This window comes from Mustela putorius, unplaced genomic scaffold, assembly GCF_011764305.1.
Source record: "Mustela putorius furo isolate JIRA1106 unplaced genomic scaffold, ASM1176430v1.1 tig00003853_pilon_pilon_pilon, whole genome shotgun sequence".
In the NCBI taxonomy this organism is placed as follows: domain Eukaryota; kingdom Metazoa; phylum Chordata; class Mammalia; order Carnivora; family Mustelidae; genus Mustela; species Mustela putorius.
Window position 1 is genome coordinate 24,623,120 of NW_025422005.1, and position 22,074 is coordinate 24,645,193.

At 50.2% G+C, this 22,074-nt stretch overlaps 1 protein-coding gene and 1 long non-coding RNA gene across 5 annotated transcripts in view; one reads left to right on the forward strand and one right to left on the reverse strand.

The window, feature by feature from the left end:
- Positions 1-13,517: 13,517 nt before the first annotated feature.
- Positions 13,518-22,074, reverse strand: part of TRIM62 (tripartite motif containing 62) — a 28,947-nt gene continuing 20,390 nt past the window's right edge. For all 4 annotated transcript variants that reach the window (XM_004740875.3, XM_004740874.3, XM_045064154.1 and 1 more), the window contains one exon: positions 13,518-15,746. In XM_004740875.3, the coding sequence (XP_004740932.1) occupies positions 15,196-15,746 (551 nt within the window). In that variant the 3' untranslated portion in view covers positions 13,518-15,195. The remainder of the gene's footprint in view (positions 15,747-22,074) is intronic.
- LOC106003827 lies at positions 17,576-21,924 on the forward strand. Its single transcript, XR_001176549.2, has 3 exons — positions 17,576-17,773; positions 17,964-20,006; positions 20,118-21,924. It is a non-coding gene; the product is annotated as an uncharacterized LOC106003827 (long non-coding RNA).

Genomic DNA, 22,074 nt, shown 5'->3' on the forward strand with positions numbered 1-22,074 from the left:
ATGTCTTGCTTGTGGGAAGAGAAACCATAGTTAGTTTCTGGCTGTCACTTTCTCCAACACGGCTTCTGTTTTATTCTTTGATGGTTTCGGTAGACACAGAGATGGTCCTTCCAACATTCTGTCCTCTCAGTTTCTTGCTTCAAAGATGTTGTCCTCTTTACATCTCAGCCACTTACGCATCGTCATCCATTGACCTTGCCATGAATCTGATTTTCTAAGCAGCACATCATATCTTTCCGGTTATTCTCTCTCCTCTTCTGAATCCATCAATCCTTCAAGGCCAGGAACGGAAATCTAGTAATCCCATACTTTGCATTTCCTCTGTTTGTTGATGTTCTCTCTTCCAGCCACATCAGTCAGGATAGGCCAAGTGGTAATGGAGTACCAATCTCCAAATTTTAGGCTTACATTTAAGATTTACATTTTAAGCTTTAACTCAATAAAGGTTTATTTCTTGCTCATACACCTTGAACCTTGTGGGTTTACAGGGGGCTCTGCTTATTGTAGTCAGAAATCCAGGCTGACAGAAAAGCCAACATCTCAAGTCATGTTGGTCACTATGCCAGAGGGAAAACAGAACTCTGAGGGTTTTGTTGTCAATTATATGCTTCAGCTAGGGTCTCTTACTAATTGGCCAGAACTAGTCACATGGCTATGCCTAATGTCAAGTGAACAGAAAAGTACAATTTTCCCATTTAAAAATGAGGTGAAGGGGTGGGGTTTGAGAATTGGAATATTTATGAACAGCACTTAAAGATTCCCGTGACAGCTTAAATCCCAGGGCCAAACTTTAGCATCATTCCCTTACAATCACCCTCAACAATCTTGTCTCTTTTTTTTTTCTTTTTTTTTTTTTAAAGACTTTATTTATTTATTTGACACAGAGAGAGAGACAGTGAAAGAGTTAATACAAACAGGGGTCCTGGGAGAGGGAGAAGCAGGGTTCCTGCTGAGCAGGGAGCCTGTTGTGGGGCCTGATCCTGGGATACTGGGATCATGACCCGAGCTGAAGACAGACACCTAGGGACTGAGCCATCCAGGTGCCCTTCTTGTCTCTTTTCTGTTTGTTGTATTCTCTTGGCAAAACCATAACCTTGGTTCAATACAACTTTCTACCTTCACTCATGCAGCTGAAATCACTGCACCTCTCGGAGTTACCAACAATTCCCAGGAACAGGACCTTTAGCCTACCTAGTTGGGGGATGGGGACTGATATTTCCGGCTTTCAACTATTTCATGGTTGGGGGTTGGGTGTGGGCAGGAGCATTCAGAGAAGGCTTTCTTTCTTTTTTCAGTATTTTTTTAAGTGAGCTTTACACCAAATGTGGGGCTTGAACTCATGAATCTGAGATCAATAGTCTCAGGCTCTACCAACTGAGTCATTCAAGCACCCCTGGAAAAGACTTTCTTGAGGGAGGAAGGAGACATTTGTTAATTGATTCCCTGCTGTGAGCCATTCTGCATGTGTAAGTAACATAGACTACAGCCTTAAAAATTGGGAGGATTTACTTCTTTGGTTGTCAGAGAGAAAAGGAGAAATATTTGGGATGAGGTGGTGGGGAGGAGATATGCAAAAGCGTGCGGGTAAGAAATTGCGCTTGTGTGTCAGGGTAACAGTGATGATGAGGCATGTTGTGTCTCTCTCCCAAGCATCTCTTGAATTCAGTTGTATCTCAGTATTCCTGCTGCTGTTCACAAAGCCTGTCATCATCATCTCTCATCTCTCATCTGGATGACTTTAACTCCTCCCAGCTGATCTCGCCAACACTAGCCTTAGCTCCTGTCCAGTCTTTTCTTTAAGAGGAAGTCAGAATGATCTTCCTAAAATGAATCTTCTGGCTTGAATCTCTTTGGGTGATGCCCACTGCTTTCAGAATGAAGCCAGGACTTTTCAGCTGCCCCTCCATGGCCCTGAGGATCTAAATCTGTGCCGTCCATTATGTTAGCCTCCAACATTGTGTGGCTGTGGAGTGCTCAAAATGTGGCTAGTCTGATTTGACATGTGCTATAAATATAAGATACGCCCCAGATTTCAAAGATGTAATTCAAAGAGAATGTAAAGTATCTCATTGGCAGTTTTAAAATATCGGCTACACACTGAAATATTTGTATATATTGGGTGAAGTAAAATATATTATTAAAATTAATTTCAGTCACTCATTTGTTTTTAACCTTCTTCAGTGTGTCTACTAGGGAATGTGAAATTGCATATGTGGTTCATATTATACTTACATTGGACTATGCTGATTAAACCTACATACCCCTCCAGTTTCATCTTTCTCCACTCCCTGAATTTTAGTTAAAGTTATTAAAAATAACAGAAACTGACTTTGAAAAGAAACAAAAATTCAAAGCTTAGGGGAATTGATTGTAAGGGGCTTTTGACTCAAAGGAATTGTTGATTAACCAGTCTGGGGGCCATATCAGCAGAGGTTCACGACAATACTGTAACTTAGCTCCATTTCTGGGTCTTACATTCCACATTTCAAATTCCTAGGAAGAGAGAATCTGATTAGATCCGTTTATTTATTTATTTTTTAAAAGATCTGTTCATTCATTTGAAAGAGAGAGAGAGCAAGTATGAGTCGGGGAAGGGCAGAGGGAGAGGAAGGGAGACTCTCAAGCAGCTTCCCCACTGAGCACGGAGCCTGATGTCGGGCTGATCTCAGGATCCCAGCTGAAATCAAGAGCTGGAGGCTTAATAGACTGAGCCACGCAGGTGCCCCTGATTAGAACAGTTTAAATCAGATGTGTCTATTCCTAGTCAAACCATTAAGGACTCATTGTGAGCTGCTTATTGCACATTTCCTCCCTCTACCCTCCAGCCATTATGTTCCTAAAAGGCAGCTTGAGTTCTATAACCTCTAGGAGTCACCAAACTTTTTCTGTTAATAGCCAGATAGTAAATATTTTATGTGTTGCAAGCCATAATATCACTGTCACAACTATTTGTAGTCAACAACTATTTGTCACAACAAAAGTAGTCATAAAAACACAAGTGAATGGATATGACTGTGTTCCAATAAAACTTTATTTATAAAACCAGGAAGTGGGCCATATTTTGCCAACCCCTACATTGGGCTTTCTCTTCGTGCTACCTTTTCCACCTTCTTTTCAACAATTTGCTAGTCATTCTTCAGTTCTTGGTGAAGATGCCACTTCTTGGAAATCTCAATTCTCCTTCCATTCCTGGTTAATTGTCTCTCTTCTCTATGCTTCTAAAAACTCCTGTACCCCATCCAAGCACTTCTCATTATTTTTATTCTGCTCCAAGACCAGATCACTTGTCTGGGTCTCATTTGTCCATATGAACACAACACCCAACACACTTGGTTATCATTGAATGGGTGGAAAGAAGCCGTGAACCTGTGCTAGGCAGAAAGAACAGATGTCTGAGATCTTAGGGCACTAGTGAGAATTCTGGGCTTTTGTGTTAGCTATGTGATACCTGCTTCCTCCCTTTGTTGCCCCTCAGAATCTAGAGATCAGGCAGTGGGTAAGATAGAGGGGAGGCTCCAGGCTGGGCAGGGATTCAGAGTCCTGGCAATTTCCATGCCATCCAAGACTTGCCTGTCAGGGGCTTAGGGCCATGTTCTCCAGAAGAACCATGTAACAAGCAGAAACTCCATGACCTCAGGAAAGCAGAGGTGTTTTAAGATATGACAAGTGGTGGGATGCCTGGGTAGCTCCGTTGGCTAAGCATCCGCCTTCAGACCATGATCCCAAGGTCCTGGGATCAAGACCTCCATCAGGTTCCCTGCTCAGTGAGGGAGCCTACTTCACTCTCTCCCACTCCCCCTGCCTGTGCTTTCTCTCTCTGTGTCAAATAAATAAATAAAATCTTAAAAAAAATAAGATGACAGGTGGAAAATTCTAAGGACAGCAAGCCTTGGGTAATGTGATAAGCCCCAGCCCAGCTGGAGTGAAACTACATGCTCTCATCCGGTCCCTGGAGCAGGACTTCCTGTTCCTTGGTGAGGTTCCCTGTGGAGGTCCCACCAGGTCAGGATAGGGAGATTTTCAGGGAGATAAGGGGCAGTGTGTGTGTGGCCAAGGGCAACCTAGGTCTCACAGTCACCCAGAGCGACAGTTATAGGGGCTGCAGAATGGGCTTCCTTGAGCCAAGAGTTTGTGAGTAATGTCCAACAGAACCTGGACAAGGGTGCAGAGACTGTGAGGCCACACAACATGGCTGTGACCTCTGTGTGGCTTTATCTAGCTCATACATTATTGCTTATTACCTCAAGAGAGTAAAGGGGTTTCTTCTCCTGACTTAAGGGTCACATGTCACACATTTGGACAATACACACATGATAAGGCTTTTTTCTCCTTGTTGTGCACAAGGAGACTGAGAATAAAACAGAATGGAAGTTTTCCAGTCTTTCAGTCTTGAGTGGCTTACCTGGGCTCCCGATGGGGATTGTGGGCTGGGGTGGGGGACCCGAGACCACTTGCAACACGTCTTCCATAATATGCAGCTGATGATCAGCAGAGTGGACAAGGACAACAGGGTGGGAATGATGATCACTACAGCCTGTAAGCCACCAGCATCTGGCCAAAGAGACTGAAGCATCAAAGCTATGCCCCTGCCCTCAGTAACTGTGCCCACACAAGGTTGGGATCCCAGGTCTGGAGGAGGCATGGTATAGGCAAGAACAGTCTTGGAGCCAGAGATTGAGTGACTTTGGGCAAGTAGGCAATAGCCGCCCTCCCCCCCCACCAGTGGTTGGCACTTAGAAGTTCATGGTACTTGGTCCATGTTTGTGGACTCTTTAAGTGAAAGAAGTGATGTTAATAACACCAGATGCTTTCTATGCGTTGTCTAATCCAACCTGGCAAACTGCCTGTGATATTCCCCTCTACCAGATGGAGAGGCTGAGATGCAGAGGCTGGCTTGTGGGAGACAGCAGGAATCACATTCTACGGGTTGTACTGGTGTGAGGAAGAATGTGGGACCTTCCAGCTTGCTCTACCTGTCCTCTCTGGGGCTCTTGACATAAGGGAGTGAGGCTGAGCAATAGGACTCCAAAACAGCCCCCAGTGCTCCCAGGAAACTTCTCCCTTCTTCTGTCTTTCTCTCTACCCTGTGCTACAGCCTTACCAGCCTTCACTGCCTCCAGTTTTGCTCTTTCCTGTTCAAATATGACCTCACCCCTGACCTGCTTAAAACCTTGTCATGGCTCCACAGTGCCCTCAGATGTCTCACAGCATGGTGTGGCCCAGCCCTGCTTTCCTCTCCAGTTGCATCGCTCTGCTGTCTGTGTCACATTCAACCCTCAGCCCCATAATCCCATTTCTGGCCCCCTAACCCTTGCACATGCTGTTTCCTCTTCCTGGAACACTCTGCCTAGCTCTGACTCATCCTGCAGGCCTCAGCTTCAGCAGAACTTTCTCCTGCTGCCTCTTCTCTAGCCTCGCCTCTGTACATGCGCTGTGACTGCCTGGTCACCGTCAACTCTTGGATAGAGACCTGGGATGCACCTGTCATTGCTTATCTTGGTGGTAGCACATAGTAGGCACTTTATATATATATATATATATATATATATATATATTTTTTTTTTTTTTGGGTGAGTGATTGAATGAGAGAGAGTGGAGAGCAAAGTGGGGCTATTTTGGAGGAGAATGGAGAAGGTTGCAGGGTGACCCTCTGGCCCAGCCCTCCCCCACTCCACAGGTAATGTCATCTTTTCTCCCTCAAAGACTTGCTCAAAGTCAACACTTCTCTGGACTGAGCTCAGGGAGGATGGACCCAGGCTGGGCTGAATAAACATGACCTTCCCCACCTGACCACCCCACCCCCATTCAGTTCTGGGCATTTGACTCCAGCTCAAAGGCTGTGTCTGTTCATCAATTTTCCTCTTTGAAAATTAGCCAGTACTGGGCAGGAGGTGAAGGTAAGCTGGGAGGCACAAAGCCTGGATTCACCCAGTTCTGCCATGAACTTTCTGTATGACCTTGAGGAATTCATCTCTCTTCTCTGGCCTCAGTTTCCCCAGCTAGAGCAAGGGAAGTTGATCCTTCATATATCACAGGGTGGTATGGGAATGGCAAGATAATAAGGAGTATGGGATTGGGAGTCACACAGCCTTGAGTTCAAATCTGAACTCTACTGTTTAATTAGAACATCATCTTAACTCTCTAGACTTAGTGTTCTTATCTGTAAAATGGGGACAAAAGTAGTACCTCCTCTCAGGCTGGTACTAAGGATGAACTGAGATGAATACTTTCAATAATTATTTTGTTAATGCTGCCTCAAACAAGGCCTGGTTAGGTTCAATACATCATAAGGTGTGCAGGGACTTGGAGAGAAAAGAGAACATTTGGAAACATGGCTTCATATTTAGTTATAGAATTCCAGAGTGGGTAGGTGAGTGAGGAACCACATGGTATGTGGCGAGGACATAGACCTCTTCGGAGTGGAGAAGGGTCTTGCCCAAGATCACACTCAAGTCCTTGGTATTTGGCTGGAAAATTCCTGGGGCAGAACGTGGGGCCTGGGCAGGAAGCTGGGTATTTGTTTTGGGAACCGGAAAATGTTCAAGTAGCTCAGCTCCTTCCCCACCACCCGTGGCATGGACTTGTGGCTGTTCCTTCCCGGGTCTCATAAGTCTGAGGGAAAGCTGGCTGAAGTGAAGCCCAAGGGTAAGGAGCATTTTTCGTCAACTCCCTCCCACCCCTGGAGCCCCGAAGCCCTCTTCTGTCTCAAAATCAGGACCACCCTGGCCCTCCACGCCCCATGATCAGAGGTGCCTGGTGTTCAAGAAAGTGGCAGAAAAAAGGGGCCGGGCTCTACTTACTACACCAGTGGGCACCATTTCTACTTACTGCACCACCTGGAGAAAGTTGCAGGCGGGCTCTGTGCCCATCAGTGAGGTGTCGGGGCCTCAGCTCAGGAGGAATGGAGATGGTAGGTACTCAAGGCCTTCCCAGGGCCTTCCCTTTCTGACAGGCAGGGGGACAGACCAAGGTTAGATCCTGGAGCAGCTGCTGCAGCAGGCTCCCTACTCAGAAGGGGGGTTAGGAAAAGCAAGCTTCCAGGGGCTCTGAGATGAAACAACCCTTATGGTGTCAAACTGATGCTGTAGAAGACTATTGCGTGACATGGGAAAATGAACACAATCTACTATTAAGTGGGAAAAAATGGGCTATGGAGCAAAAAGAGATTGTGTTCTGACTTTTGTAAATTAACACACTCACACGGGAACAAAAAGACTGTAAATGTTATCACCAAGGAACTATCAGTGGTTATCTCTGAACAGTGGTGGACAGATGATTTTCACTTTGTGTGTCTCAACTGTATTTTCTCAATTTTCTTCTTCTTTTTTAAAGAAAGAGTTTATTTATTTATTTGAGAGAGAGTGAGAGAGAGAGAGAGAGCATGAGAGGGGAGAAGGTCAGAGGGAGAAGCAGACTTCCTGCCAAGCTGGGAGCCCAAGGGACACCTGAGTGGCTCAGTGGGTTAAGCCTCTGCCTTTGGCTCAGGTCATGATCTGTGTGTCCTGGGATTGAGCCCCGTATCAGGCTCTGCTCAGCAGGGAGCCTGCTTCCCAAACCCCTGCCTGCCTCTCTGCCTACTTGTGATCTCTGTCTGTCAAATAAATAAATAAGCTCTTAAAAAAAAAAAAAAAAAAGCTGGAAGCCCAATGTGGGACTCGACTCCAGGACTCTGGAATCATGACCTGAGCCTAAGGTAGTGGCCTAACCCACTGAGCCACTCAGGTGCCCTCTCAATTTTCTATAATAAGCACGTTATAAGAAAAAAATTTACTCAGGAAAGCAACATACTTTAAGTGAGCAAGTCTTTTACCAACAATTCCATTTGTAGGAATTTATTCCACAGAACACATAGAAATATGAAGACTGGTCATGTTTTCGTAAAAGAAAACTCTATCTTTGTTTATACATAAACAAAAATGTCTGGAAGGGCCTGAACCAAACTGTTAACAGCTGTTGACTTCTGGGAGACAGATGAAGGAGTTTTCTGCTTTACATTCTTACATTTATTTGAATTTTTTAAAAGATTTTATTTATTTATTTGACAGAAAGAGATCACAAGTAGGCAGAGAGGCAGGCAGAGAGAGAGAGAGAGAGAGAGAGAAGCAGGCTCCCCGCTGAGCAGAGAGCCAGATGTGGGACTCGATCCCAGGACCCCGAGATCACCACCCAAGCCGAAGGCAGCGGCTTAACCCACCGAGCCTCCCAGGCGCCCCATTTATTTGAATTTTTAAACAATGAGCAGAAATTAAAAGGGCAAATAATCAAGCAACATTCCTAGTCTTCGCTTGCTCTTTCCCGTTCTCCCTGCGCAGAATCTGGCTGAAGAGGATGGGGTGGCCAGTGGGCTCACTCTGGGGGCTCAGTTTCCAATGGGCAGAACTGGGAAATGTGATCCCTGCCTCAAGATGTTCGTGGCAGTGGGAGACCCACTGTGCTGCAGGGGTCCAGAGCTTTGAGTTCTGCTGGGTCTGAAAGACTGGGACAGCTGCACCCTGAATGGGACATGAAGGGTGGGCAAACAGGATATCAACAGGGAGAAAAAGGAAGACAAGGGCTTTCTAGGCAGGCAGACAAGTATTACCAAAGCAGAGGAGTTAAGGACCCGAATATGCTTACCATGCTCCATTTGGAATCCTTCTATCATATGCAGTCTTTGCCTCCTCTACAGGTAGCCCCTCGAAACAGAAAATCTACATTGTGGGGTGCCTGGGTGGCTCAGTGGATTAAGCCGCTGCCTTCGGCTCAGGTCATGGTCTCAGGGTCCTGGGATCGAGTCCCGCATCGGGCTCTCTGCTCAGCAGGGAGCCTGCTTCCCTCTCTCTCTCTGCCTGCCTCTCTGCCGAGTTGTGATCTCTCTGTCAAATAAATAAATAAAATCTTAAAAAAAAAAAAAAGAAAGAAAATCTACATTGTGACAGGGTGTTGGTGAGGGGGAATGAGGGCTGAAGGTTGGGCCAGAGCAACAATTGCATTGGCCAGGTGCACGGGAGCCACCGCCATGTCTAGCTGGGTCTGTGCCCACATAGTTAACAACTGCTCTTGTGCTGCCTGAATGGTCATAAGAAGACCCTTCCTTCTTCCTATACCCTTATAAACTTCCACCTACCTACTTGGTGTGATGCCTGAAGTCCCACCACTGGTCACTCTTTCAGAAATGGCTCCTGTTATGAATATGCATAGGTTGGGAAGAGGACGGCATCTCAGGCCATAAGCCACTTACCCTGAGGAACACAGGAGGGTGTGTTTTGATGGAGGAAGGAAAGGGACAGAGGAGGACATTGCAGGAATGTGACAGAGGAAGAGGGAGGGTGGAGGGGGTGGGCAATGTTGGGCAAACTCCACAAGGCTACCTCCTGCTAGAACCTTAGAACCAGGAGTCACCCCATTGCTCAGGGCCACCCATCCCTCTTGCGGAACCAGTGAGGAAGGGACACCCTGAAGGTGGAGATGAAGGGAGCTCGAGGGTCACTGGAGTGTCAGGGATGGAGCCAGGACCCACTCCAGATTTAGCAAGGTTCTCCCAGGTCTCAAACCTCAAACCCACACCTTTGATAAGCACACATACCATGTGTCCAGCCTATCCTACTTTTTCTGGGACCTCCTGGGGTCCTTATCCGTATCTCCCTTCTCCCGTGCCAAGAGCAGACTGCTGGGCCCCAGGACTTCATTCCTGGTTCATAGATCTGGTAGTTTGGGTGAGAGGGGCTTTTGTCTGGGGTTTATAGTAGGCAGAGAAAGCAGGTCCAGGGGTTCAGCCCACAGGGAGTGAGGGACAAAAAAGCCCCTTCTCTTGGAAAAAAGATTCCCAAACCTCCAAACCACTGAAGTCCCAGTGCTGACTCTAGTGCCATGGAATCAGGGGGCCCCCTTGGGCCATTGCCCCGATGCCCTCATTTATCTGGAACACTCCCCGTGGCCTCAGCAGCTGCCTGGCTGGTGCTGGCTCTGGACTCTATTGCCAGTAAGGGAGGTGCCAGGTGTGGGCAGGCACCAACTGACTGCCCTGGAAGAGGGATGTTAGGGTAGAGGCCAACTGTCCCTTTCTGGGGAAGAGGATAGAAAAAGGCACTCGGCTCCTTGTGTCTGGGGCTGTGGGGGCCCTGGACACTCGCCTTTTTTTTCTGCTCAGGCTTCAGGTTCCTAAGGAGTGGGAGGAGGCACCAGAATCCACTGGGGGGAGATTAAAGGTTGCATGAAAAGAGCCAATGACTGGGAGGCGGGAGACCTAGGTTGGGCCTGGCTATGGTCCACAGGCTGGTGTCTTCTCATTGGTCACAGTGTTCTTCTCTATAAAATGACATGGTTGAAGCCAGTGGTCTCTCAGCAGTTGTCCTGTGATGCTGACTGGCAGCTCAGTTGGGCTGTTTCCATCCCAGAGAGGATTTTCCAACCTTATGACCCCTTTGTTCTCTCCTCTTTTCTGAGAAGCACAGCAACTGACTCTGAGGGTCTAAAACAGTCAGTGGGGGTGGGATCCTTCTTGATCCTTCTTGAATGCCACCCTCCTCAGCCCTGCTCCTGGCCCCTTCCAGCTGGTCTTCTCAGCTCCTTTTCCTTGCCTGGACAAGGCCCTCTTAGCTGACCATTCTCCCTTCTCTGTGTACTGACTGGGAACCAGAACATCTGGGCTTGGGTCTTGGCTCTGTCATGTGCTGTGTGCCCTTAAACTAGGAATCAACCCTCTCTGAACCTCAGGCCCCACCAACATTCAGATTCGATCATACCCAGGTCCACAGTTTCTGGGAATTCACTGGGACCTGGGCATTGTGCCCCTGGCTTCAGCCTCTTGAAAGGTCTGCCTTGTTGTGACATCAGAGTAGGAAGCCCCTGGGCCTCTGGTCCCAAGTGTCAATCCTTCCCATATTTCATCTAATTCCTAGGGCCTGTGGGGAGGGGGCATTTTGAAATAGTCAGAAATCTAACAGAACTATCAATTTTTTGAAAGAAAATAGAAGACTGTTCTATTCTGTACACAGGGTAAACTCACACACACACACACACACACACACACACACACACACACACAGATATTTCATCCAGATACAAGGAAAAAACAAAGGAAAATGAACACATTTCAAAATAAAAGTCTCCCCTCCTCCAAAATTTTTGGAGGCTTTGTCTCCTGCCTGCATCTTTCTTTTTCTGTCTCTGTTTCTGTTCTGCTTCCCATCATACCATCTTCAGGGGTGGTTCAGGATTCCTGGAGACACAGAGGAGAATCATGGGCACCCCCGAGTGAGGAGAAATAATCACGCCCGGGTGGGCAATTATGATTCAGCACCTTGGCCAGCACCCACCACTCCACCAAAACCACTCCTCTTCAACCCCCTTCATTTAAGCCTGTGACATGACCCTTTGCAACTGACCTCCTGGTGGGGTGTTCGGGGATGGTGAACAGCTCAAGACCCAGACAGAATGAGAGGAAGCCAGGAATACTGCCCAGGTGTGAGCAGTCAGCCTCCGGAGATGACCTCTCCAGCTGAGCTCTGCGCTGCCAGGCCTTATCTCCGTTGTTTTCTATTCCTGCTGCCACCCCAGAGAGAAATATCCAGAGCTAATGGCCTTGTTATGTTCTGAGCAGGACAAATTCCACATTAGACTTAGAGAATCCTGGATAATCAGAGCCAGAACCTGGGCAATCAATTAACTGGGTCTCTAGCTCCTCCCCCAAAAGAGATGGGGAGGGACACTGAGGCCCAGGGAGAGACAGGTACCTACTTAGGGTCACATAGTAACTTCTTGAGTCTACTCTGACTGTGAGAGACACAGGAGTCTTGGCTCGAAGCTGAGATTTGACCCACAATTGCACAAATGCACAATGGTGTGGAGCAAGGGTTAAAGTCCCATTCTGAGTCTCAGGGGGATCCAGTTCAAGTGTCTGCTGCCTGTCACTGAAGGGGTGGTCCTCAAAGTTGAGAAACATTCTGAGGGAGGTCCAGTGACGAGTTTGACTTTAGCTTTGGATGGGCCTGGGTCTGATTTCCTGCCCTATTGAGTGCTGGCTGTGGGTCCCCTGGGAGGTGATGTTTCTCCACTCAAACACTGAGAAAATGATACCAACCTCACGGGCTTGTCTTGGTGTTAGTTAAGTATCAGTCCTTTGTCTGCTGACCACAAACTGGGATCCAAATAGGGATACATTTCTCTCGTGCTCTGGGTAAGACCTTCACTGATCCCTCCTTCTTCCCCAAGACTGAGATGCCTTTGCCTCCCCTCTCTGCTTGTCTGTGTTAAGTGGGGGATTCCTGGGATCAGCCAGACAACCCCAGATTCTTTCATTCAGGAATTCTGAAGGGAAGACTGGGATATGGCCAGCACTCCTTGGACCTTGCACCAAGGCTGAGTGGGAGAGGGGTAGGAAGGACTGTGGAGGGGGCGTTTCTCCCCCCAGAAGACAGATACACTGAGCAAAGATGGAGGGGCATGGCTTTGAGGGAGCCACAGAGATTTGAGGGATCGGTTGGGGATACTCTAGTCTCAAAGTCACCTCCCCCCAAAACTGGGTGCTCTCCATCAACCCATCAGAGACCTTTCCCTCTGCTAATTTCTCCAATCTTTGTTCATGCCCCTCCATCTAGAACCCCCCAAAATTCAATGACTGTTGTGGCTCCCTCTCTGCTCTCCCTAGATCCAGGTATAAGTGAAGATACCTCTGAGGCCTCAGGGGGCATCCAGTGTGACCTCTCTCATTTGCAGATAAGGAGACTGAGGAGAGGGGCTTCAGGGTACAGAAAGGGTCAGCGCAGAACTAAGATGAGGCTCAGGACTCCTGATTCCCGGGTTGCTGCACTGTGCAGCTGTGGGGCCCCAGAGCCTTGCCACCTACAGTGTCCACAGCTCATCTGTCCATATTCAGGCCCCTGCCTGACTCCTGGCCAGTCAGAAGTAGGATAGACCTCCTTCTCTACAGCAGACCTACAGACATCACCGACCAAGATGCTCCCATACTCCACAGGAAACCTAAGGAGGAAGATAGACTCCTGAGGGTCAGATTCCTTAGGGCACTAACTCTGGGAGGCAGCTGGAGTGAGAGGCAGAACTTCCCTAAGTGCACTGCACTTTGCAGCTTACCAATAAATCATGAGATGGGTGTTATCCTCAGTTTCCATAAAAGCCAAGGCGCAGAGAGGTTAAGTCATTTCTCTAAAGTCATACAGTAATGGAGCTTGGGTTTAAGCCCAGGTTTGTGGAATTCAGGAGACCTGACACTGTCTCATAAGCTCCCCTTTGCTCCCAAGACTATCACTAACCCCTCCTCCAGGCAGACTGCCTGTCTTCCCTGACTAGTAAGTTGTAATGTAAGTGCTGGCTTTAGAACTTAGGACTAATCTGAGCTTTGCCCCTTACCGGCATGGGACAGGGGGCTGTGGGCATGTCACATCTTCTCTCTGAACCTCATTTTCTACTTCTGTAAAATGGGCATAATATTACATACCCAATAGGGTTGCTTTGTGGATTAGACATGTTAATATATGTATACTGCCTGGGCCTTTTTCAAAGTGAATGGAACTGACCACTGACATTCTGTAACTTTAATTTAATACAAATTCATCATAACTCACAAAATGGGCAATATTTAAAATAAAAATACTGCTGGGGGTGGCCCAGATTCTGGTAGATGTAGAGGTGGGGGGAGGTTGAGGATTCCTCCTGCCTGAGAGGGATGCCAATGGGCAGCAGTTGTGAGGGGAGCCCTCCCCCAAGTTCAGCCAGTCTGGCTCCTTTGGGATGAGTGTGGTCATGGACCCCACAAGCTCCAAATCTAGGCTCAGGATGAGAAAGCAAAGCTGAGGCTTGAGATATTCTGGCCACCCTTGGGCAGGGCCAGAGCCAGGGAGCAGGACAGCTGAGGCTCAGCTGCTTTAAAGCCAAGACCCGGAGGTGAACCCCTCTCTGTTTCTTTTGTGTCCTTTTAATGTGGTTGGGCCAGGAAAGAAGGATCTATTTCCCAAACACCCATGCAGCCAAAGTCTTGGCTTTGTGTTTGTGTTTCCCCAGCAGTGCCTCTCATCCAGATTGGGATTTGGGAATTAAATTGAGTGGGAGAGAGGCGGGCCCCAGGACGTCCCTTTGCTGGCATGGTCAGCAGCGGAGAGAGCACCGCTTTGCGGTCTGCGTCCTCCTGATTCGGTGGCTTACTGCAGATGGAGCAGCGTTTTTGATCAGGACAGGCATGATGAATTTGGCGGCTGGGAATTACTTCTGGAAAACCAGCAGAGTCTGCTCCTCCAGTCTTTCCAATGATTCTGGAAAGCCATCCGGGATGTGGTCATAAATCCTGTCTCATTAAACTACCAAAGAAGCTCTTGTTAGCCGCACAGGATCTGAACGGAGAGAGATGCCAAGCCTGATGGGAGGTCCCAGCCAACAGCTTGTCCCAGTGCTCAGGTCCTGACGGAGACACTGCTCCCTGTACCCTAGCCTGGTCCCAGAGGCCCGCTTGGACCCTTAGCCAAGCTTCTGGGGACCTCCATCACCCAGTGATGCTTGTCCTGCAGCTGCCTTTAGGCTACTGGTCTCCGCCTTGGCCCCTGGACGTGCCGTCATCCTGCTTTTCTACCCGTGGGCTGGAAGGTGGTGGCACATGTAACATGTGGGCCAATGACAGGTACCTCGCAAAGGCCACAGCATCATCTCTACCTGCAGGGCAGTGGGAAAAACAGGAACCACAAAGCTCTTGGTCTGGAGGTAGAAGACGTGGTTCTCAGACACCTTAGGATCAGCTACTGCTTGTGTCCACTGTGGGCTGGAGTCAAGGGTAACATGGCCCATAGTTCAATGAGGGGCAAGTCTCTGACATGGGGAGCATAAAAGGGTTCCTGTGTATCTTTCCAGCTGCCAACCACTGGCAACACTGACACATCCTGAGATCAGGGCGTGTGGGCAGGAGGGAGACAGAGGGAGGTGGGCCCCTGCCCCCAGAGGATGGGGATGAGGACTGGGCAGGGGCTTCCCTGAGGAGAAGCCACGTCACATCCTTGGACCAAAGCTGCCTCTCCATCAAGGTCAGAACTACAGGACATCAATGCTGACAGAGTTTAGGAATCATGGAGCATGGAGGTCGAAGGGTAAACAAGCAGCCTGAGACCTCACCGTGGCCATGCAGGACCGGAATCCAGGCCTCTCCCGTCCCCTGTGGGGTGCTCTTGCGGGTGGCCGTGGCGCGGGTGGCACCTGGGCGCTCCCTCCGCCGCCCTAGATGCGTACAGTATTGATCCTCAAGGGCTGCACGTTCTTGCCATTGGCGTGGCTCTGCCCAGGGCTGAAGTAGGAGCAGAGCTTGCCCGGGAACTTCTCGCGGAAGGTGTAGAGCCAGGACATGTCGTCGGCGTTGTAGAAGATGAGCAGGCCTTGATCGTAGTCCAGGAACACGCCCACCTTGTCCAGCTTGTCGCGGACATTGAGCCGGGTCCAGGGCTCGGTGCAGGCGCTGTACTGGTTGCCATCGTGCATGACGATGCAGTAGAAGCCGCGGCTGGGCTGGATCTGGATGCTGCCTTTGCGGCTGGCTGCCTCGTGGGCCAGCCCAATCACCCATTGGGTCTTCTCCGCCACCACCACCTCCCAGTAGTGCACGCCGCTGCTGAAGGCCTCAGAGCCCAGCACCGACACCTCCACATCGAAGCGCTTCGGCGAGTCCTGCAGCGGCTGCGGGTGCAGGTTGCCGTAGGCCACGATGGTGCAGTCGTCAGACAGGATCAGGCGCTGGTGGGCAGTGCCCGGGTCCAGGGTCAGGGCGGCGGGCACTGCAGGGGGCGGAAGAGGGGAGAGGAGGTGAGTGGAGAGAAGGCTGTGGACCCACTCTACTGCCCTACCTGGGGGTTGGCTTCTGGTTGGTCCCCAGGAAGCTGTGTGTTGCTGAAGGCTAGCCTACCCTCTCGGTCCTCAGCTCCCTCCTCTGTCAAATGGAAGGGTGATGGCCAAGGTCCTTCCAGATTTAACCCTGGCTGCAGAGGATCAGGAGCTGTGTCTGCCTGGGGCAAGGAACACAGGGGGCCCCCTGCAAAAGTCTGTTGGGTAAACTATAATGAAACCCAGAATTACAGAACTTCAGAGCGTCAGATTATCCAGGTCTTGGCAGTCACCCTGGTGGGGACAAGGACATGCGTGGGAGTGTGTGGGTTTCTCAGTAGATGCAATCCATGTGTCCAAACGCCCTGAATGAAAGGCACAGGGCATTCCCACGGCCCTCTTGCCACCCGTATGTTTTCAGATGCCCAACCAGACATTCATGTGGTTGAAAAACTTTTTTACAAAGACCTAAAATTACAACTTAACTCCATTTTATGTATGAACAGGCTGTAATTTTTGTACAGTTTTAATATACTGAGTATTTTAGACCACTACTACCATGGAAACTGAGGGGAGACTGCATTTACGTTGCTTAGAACTTCATTGAGAATTGTTCACTTTTTGGGACAATACATCTCTAAGAAGAATGCCACTGACTCACAGAATCTACCTGTTTCAGACCACATTTGAGGCAAAATGGTGTTGTACCTCTGGTAGGAGCACCTGACTACTTCATTATGTTTTCCAGTGTGGCTATAGTGAGCCCCTAGAGAGGACACGTGCAATATTTTCTTACAAGGAATTTCCTTGTATTTTTTCTTTATATCATCATCAGACTATGGATATACCATTTCAAGTATAGATACATTTAATATATATTTATATATTATATATAAAAATTTACAGGGCGCCTGGGTGCCTCAGTGGGTTAAGCCGCTGCCTTCGGCTCAGGTCATGATCTCAGGGTCCTGGGATCGAGTCCCGCATGGGGCTCTCTGCTCAGCGGGGAGCCTGCTTCCTCCTCTCCTCTCTCTGTCTGCCTCTCTGCCTACTTGTGATCTCTCTCTGTCAAATAAATAAATAAATAATCTTAAAAAAATTTACATAGATTATAATTTATATATTATACACATATATAAATTGTGAAAAGGTTATATTATCTTTGAGACATTACAAATTATTTGTTAGGAAAGGTAGGTGACAGGTCTGAAAAAGCTGTAAACCATTAATTCTGAGCCAACTATTCCATTTGATAGATGGGGAAAATAAGACCCAGAGAGGAGAGGGGACTAATCTGAGGTCACCCAGCACCTAGTGGCAGAATCAAGACTAATCAAGGCCATGGGCAACCCAGCCCCAGCCCTCTCCTGCAGCCTCCCTGGCGCACGCCACCCCACCCCGCTCAGCCCCAAAGCCTCCACTCAGACTGTCCTCCACTGCCTCCTCCCTGCCTCTTGTCGTCACCCCTGCGTGAGGCTCCCCACTCCAGGGCCCATCCTCTGGGAAGCTGTCTTAGTGGCCCAGCAGGTGGGCTCGCTCTTTCTTCGGAGATTCCTTAACTTCATGTCCTCTCCTGATTCTAGAAGGGGTACGGTCTCCTGTGCCCACATCTTGCACCCCCTTTGCACCAAGAGGGCAAGGGCTATGTACCACCCAACTAGGTTCTCCTTAGTGTGCCTGGTGCCCAGCACAGAGCCAGGCATAGTGAAGGTTTCCAGAAAGGCTCACCCAATCAAACTGACTCTGTTTGTGTTGCTCTCAGGCAGGCAGCACAGGCTGGGTCACCCTGCTCTGGGCTGGTCACACTGGCTTAGCAGGTCTGGTGCTCAGAGTCTCTGTTTACTCTCTCCTCCAGAAGGGAGGGGATGCTCAGCCAGAAGATGCGAGAACCTGGAAGTGGCCTGCCTGAGCTTGGATGACCATTTCTAGGCCAGAGCAAGACAGAGGCCGAGAAGAGTGAAGAGAAGGAATCTTGCCCCAGGTGCTGGGAGCAAAGGATTTCTTCACGCTGCTCTCTGGGGCTTCCCTTATCTGGGGGGAGGGTGGTGGGGGTGGGGGTCAGGACCAGGATTCCACCTGGCTGAAGCATTACCCCCTACTTCTGTCACCTCTGTTGGCTTCATGCGTGCGCAGAAATGAAGCACTTCAGTGGTGGCAACTGTCCTCAACAGGGACCAAGAGGCGGTTTCTGAACCGTGCACCCGTGCACCAGCAAAGCTCACCCTTGAGTTCTATCAGGCTCCCTCCACGGCTCTGGTAGGAGTCAATTTCGTTTTGCATGTTACAGTCTCCTTTCCTGTTCTTAGATCTCTGAGGGCTGAACGGAAACCATCAGCCCTGGGAAGAGGGGGGGGGTCAATGGAAACAGAACTCTCCATCCAGGGACACTGAAGAGGGAGAGCTCCAAGAATGAAGACACTGAATCAGTGTGAATGTTCTACCCTGTCTTCCGAGGGTCACAGTGCAGCCTGTGGGAACCCGAAGCTCTTGCCCACGAGGAATGAGGGAATCCCCACAGTGGCCTCAGGAGGTGAGAGCAGGAGGGAGGTGTAGGAAGTGTGTGTGAGGGGGAGGCTAAGGAAGCAAGAAGAATCTAATTAGACACAGATGGGCCACTCCTACAGGCTGTGGAATGTGGGTCACACTCAGGCGTCTGTAGCAGAGGGGCAGAGCAGGCACAAAGCCAAGGTGTGGGCAGCCGCCATCCTGAGTGCCACGTGGAGACCTGTGGAGCTCAGGATGCCTGAGGAGGTCTGCAACAGGCAGAAAGTACCGCGTGGGGCCAAGGGACCAGGGCCGGAGCAGGGGGACGGGGTTGGAGCCCCATACCAGCACAGGGGCCGGAGGGCTCAGCCCCAGATTCTTAAGCCTCATGGAGGGCCACATGGTCACTTCCAGGGCCACCGGTGAGTGCAGAGGGCGCTGGAAGGGGCAGCCAAGTGGGCTCTCGGGGGCTCTGAGATTGGGCCATAGGGATGAGGCAGGAATCCAGAGGATATCCTGACTGCACTGAGCGCCAGCTCCTGGGTGTGGACCCTCACTGCTTTGAAGCCCCAGGGCACAGGGTAAGAGGCGGGCCGCCACTCATTGGGTGGGCTTGGGGGCAGGGTCTGCTGTTCATTGGGCAGTGCTGGCAGCAGAGGCGGAACTGGGGGAGGGGCCCGGTAACTGGGTGCTGGGCCCAACCTCCCAGGGGCAGGGCTAGGGGTTGAGCCCAGAATTCTTATTAGGCACAGGGTGTGGCCTGCTTCTTAAGAGGCTTTGACACCCCCAAAGGGTAGGCTGGGGCTCACCTCCAGGGTCTCCCATTTCATCATAAACAGAGGTTCTGTCTCCCCAGGACTCCATCCCATCTTCTGTGAGGCTAGGTCTGGCAGGAGTAACAGCCTTCAGACCAGAGAGAGACCCAGAAGGGGCCATGGCAACTCCTTTTCCGTCTGAGATGTCAGTCCCTGGATGGGGAATGGCAATCCCTCCACCCATCCTTTATCCTTGGGAGAGCTGCCAGACCACAGTCCCCTGGGGCTCACTATGTTACAGGTCAGAGATCTTTTCTACCTCCCGAGACACTGTTTTAGAAAAAACAGAAAGCAGGTGTTGAAGCAGCCCGTCTGGTCTCTGGGTGTTTTTCCTGTCCATTTAAGACTGAGACCTCAACGTCAAAGGCACTGAGGGAGGGACATGGACTGTGGAGGCCCCAGGAAATGTCTGCTGGCCATCGTCCACCCCCCTCCCCACTCCATGGCCCAGGGAGCAGAGAAACCTCCTAGTCCAGCACCATGGCTTGGCAGTGGGTGACTGATGTCCCTCTGTTCCCAAGGACAGTGGCTCGACCCTTCAGAAGCCCGACAGGATGGCTCTTTCCTCAGGCCTTTACAAAATCTGCCGCCTCGGGCTTCCCACCTACTTAGACCCTCCAGGGCATCGTGCCAGCATTCGAGAAACATACTCATACCCACTAGCTTACTGGAATGCTGCGGCAGCCCCAGAAGAGCAAATCATGGTACCATTTGTCAGAAGAGGAAACTGAGGCTCCAAGGACACTTCTCAGAGTTAACCGGCCTGTGTGAGCTATCCCTCAGGGTGCAAGTACAGTTGGAACTTGAGCTAAGCTCTTTTCACACCATGTTCTTTCCTTTATGTGGCCCCAGAAAGCCTGCTCAGCAAGACTGAGGAACCATCCGATGAGACCCGATCACCATCGTAATAAACAGGTATCACATACTTACTGAGTTCCAGGATTATTATCACAACTAGATAATTTTATTTCATTCTTATACCTACCCTGGGAGATCAATCACATCTGCCCCATCCCTGTTTTACAGAGGAGAAAACTGGCTCAGAGAGGGCAATGATCTGCCCTGGGGCACACAGCTAGGTGGTCACAAAATGACTGGACTGAGGTGAGCAGGGGGAAGGAGCGAGTGGCCCAGGGGAGGGAGGTGGCAGAAGCACAGAAGGCAGCGTCTGGTGTCCTCTGCTCTGGCCGGGGAGGAAGTTTGTGTTGGGGAGTTGGAACAATCAGACCTGGCGGTTGGGGGAGGGTTTCTAATGTCAGCAGAAGGGTGGGACAGGAGGTGGGTGGTGGTAGAGACTGGAGGTTCCAAAGCAAGGGGAGTGACCAGTGCTAAATGGAGTTCTCAGGTGACCCAGTAGGAAGCCTGAGCTGGAAGCAGGAGAGGCAGGAAGCTGCTAGAATCCAGGGGCTAGGTCCCTGGGGGTGTCTGTCCCTCCCATCTGGACAAAAAGGGCCTTGGTGCTGCCAGAGGAACCAGAGTGACTTCACAGGGCCTACGGACAAAGGAAGGGGACTGGCTAAGCAGGTCACTGTTCTCTGAATTCCCCAGGGACCTCTGTCCTTGGCTGGATACTCAGGGCACACACTACCGCTCCCTCAGCCCCTCTTCCATAGTTTTCTCCGGGTCAGTGGTTCTCAACTGGGGCTATTTGCCTCGCAGGGTTCATCTGGTAATGTCTGGAGACATTCTGGGTTGTCAAAACTGGGGAGGGGGGCCTTTCATTGAACAGAGATGAGGAATGCTCCTAGCCAACCCACCATGCGCAGGACAGCCCTCTATAACAAGGAATTATCCAGCCTCAAAGGTCAAGAGTGCTGACGTTGAGAAACCCTGCCCTGGGGCAACCAGTAAGTTCCCCCATCCTTGTGCTCACTTGTGAGGGGGTTGAGAAGGGACTAGCATCCTGATTTCTTAGAGGAGGAAACTGAGACTCAGAGGAGAAAGTGACTTTTTCAAGGATGTGTGGCAAGTTCCATTCAAAAATATTTACTGAGTACCTACTTTATGACACTATTCTAGTAGCAGAACTGAGCCTAGGGCTCATTCATTTCTTTATCTACTTATCAACAAACATTTCCTGTGTGGGCTTCTAGGGATATAGAGTGATGAATTAGATCCAGCCCTGACCCCTCAGAGCTCATGATCTAGTGAGACAGACAGCTACACAGACATTGACAAAACAGTGAGACCAGGAAAGCCCAGGGCGACCTGAAGAAATCAAGGAAGGCTTCTCAGAGGAGGTGTTTATAAACTGGATGTGAAGGGGAGAAGTTAGTCATCAAAGACCGAGGTTTGTAGAGAGGGTTTTAGGCAGAGACGGATCAATGTTGCTGAATATTATGGGGGTGGGAGGGGGGAGGATGTGAGAACGGCAGGGCCTAGGTCTTGTAGGGCCTTGACCGTCAGGCTGAGGTGCCAGGAGTGCCTCTCTGAGCTGTGACAAGGATGCAGCAGGTGGCAGCCAGGACAAAGAGAGCTCCTGAGACCATCTGCCCAAAGGCGTCCCTGGGTCAGCCGCTGGGGATGGGCTTGTTTCCTCCTTGAGTTATTCTGCTTCGCCCACATGTGGCCCTTCCCCTGCTGGGTCACCAGGTGGAGGTCCCTCCGAGTCTAGGAGCACCCAAGGAGGCTAGGAGTACCCCCCAAGAAGACAGCCCAGAGTCCCACCTAGTCTGCTGGGCCCTTCCCCAGACTACTGCCCCTTTTGGCAACGAGGGTACAGATCCAGATTTACGAGTACTAGGCACTGTCCCTTCGCTTCTGGGGAATTAGAAATGATATATCAGATATGGCCTTCAGTCACTTATGGGGGCTCCCCATCTCTGTCCAGCGTTCAAGCTCTCAGGCTCTTCGGCCTTCTCCATCCTTCCCTGGAAGGGCCCATCACGAACATCCTGGGATCATTCATGCTCCTGCCCTCCCCACTGCCTTTGCCGGTGCAGTTCCACACCAGGGACAGTCTGGAGGCCCCACCAGGCCCCAC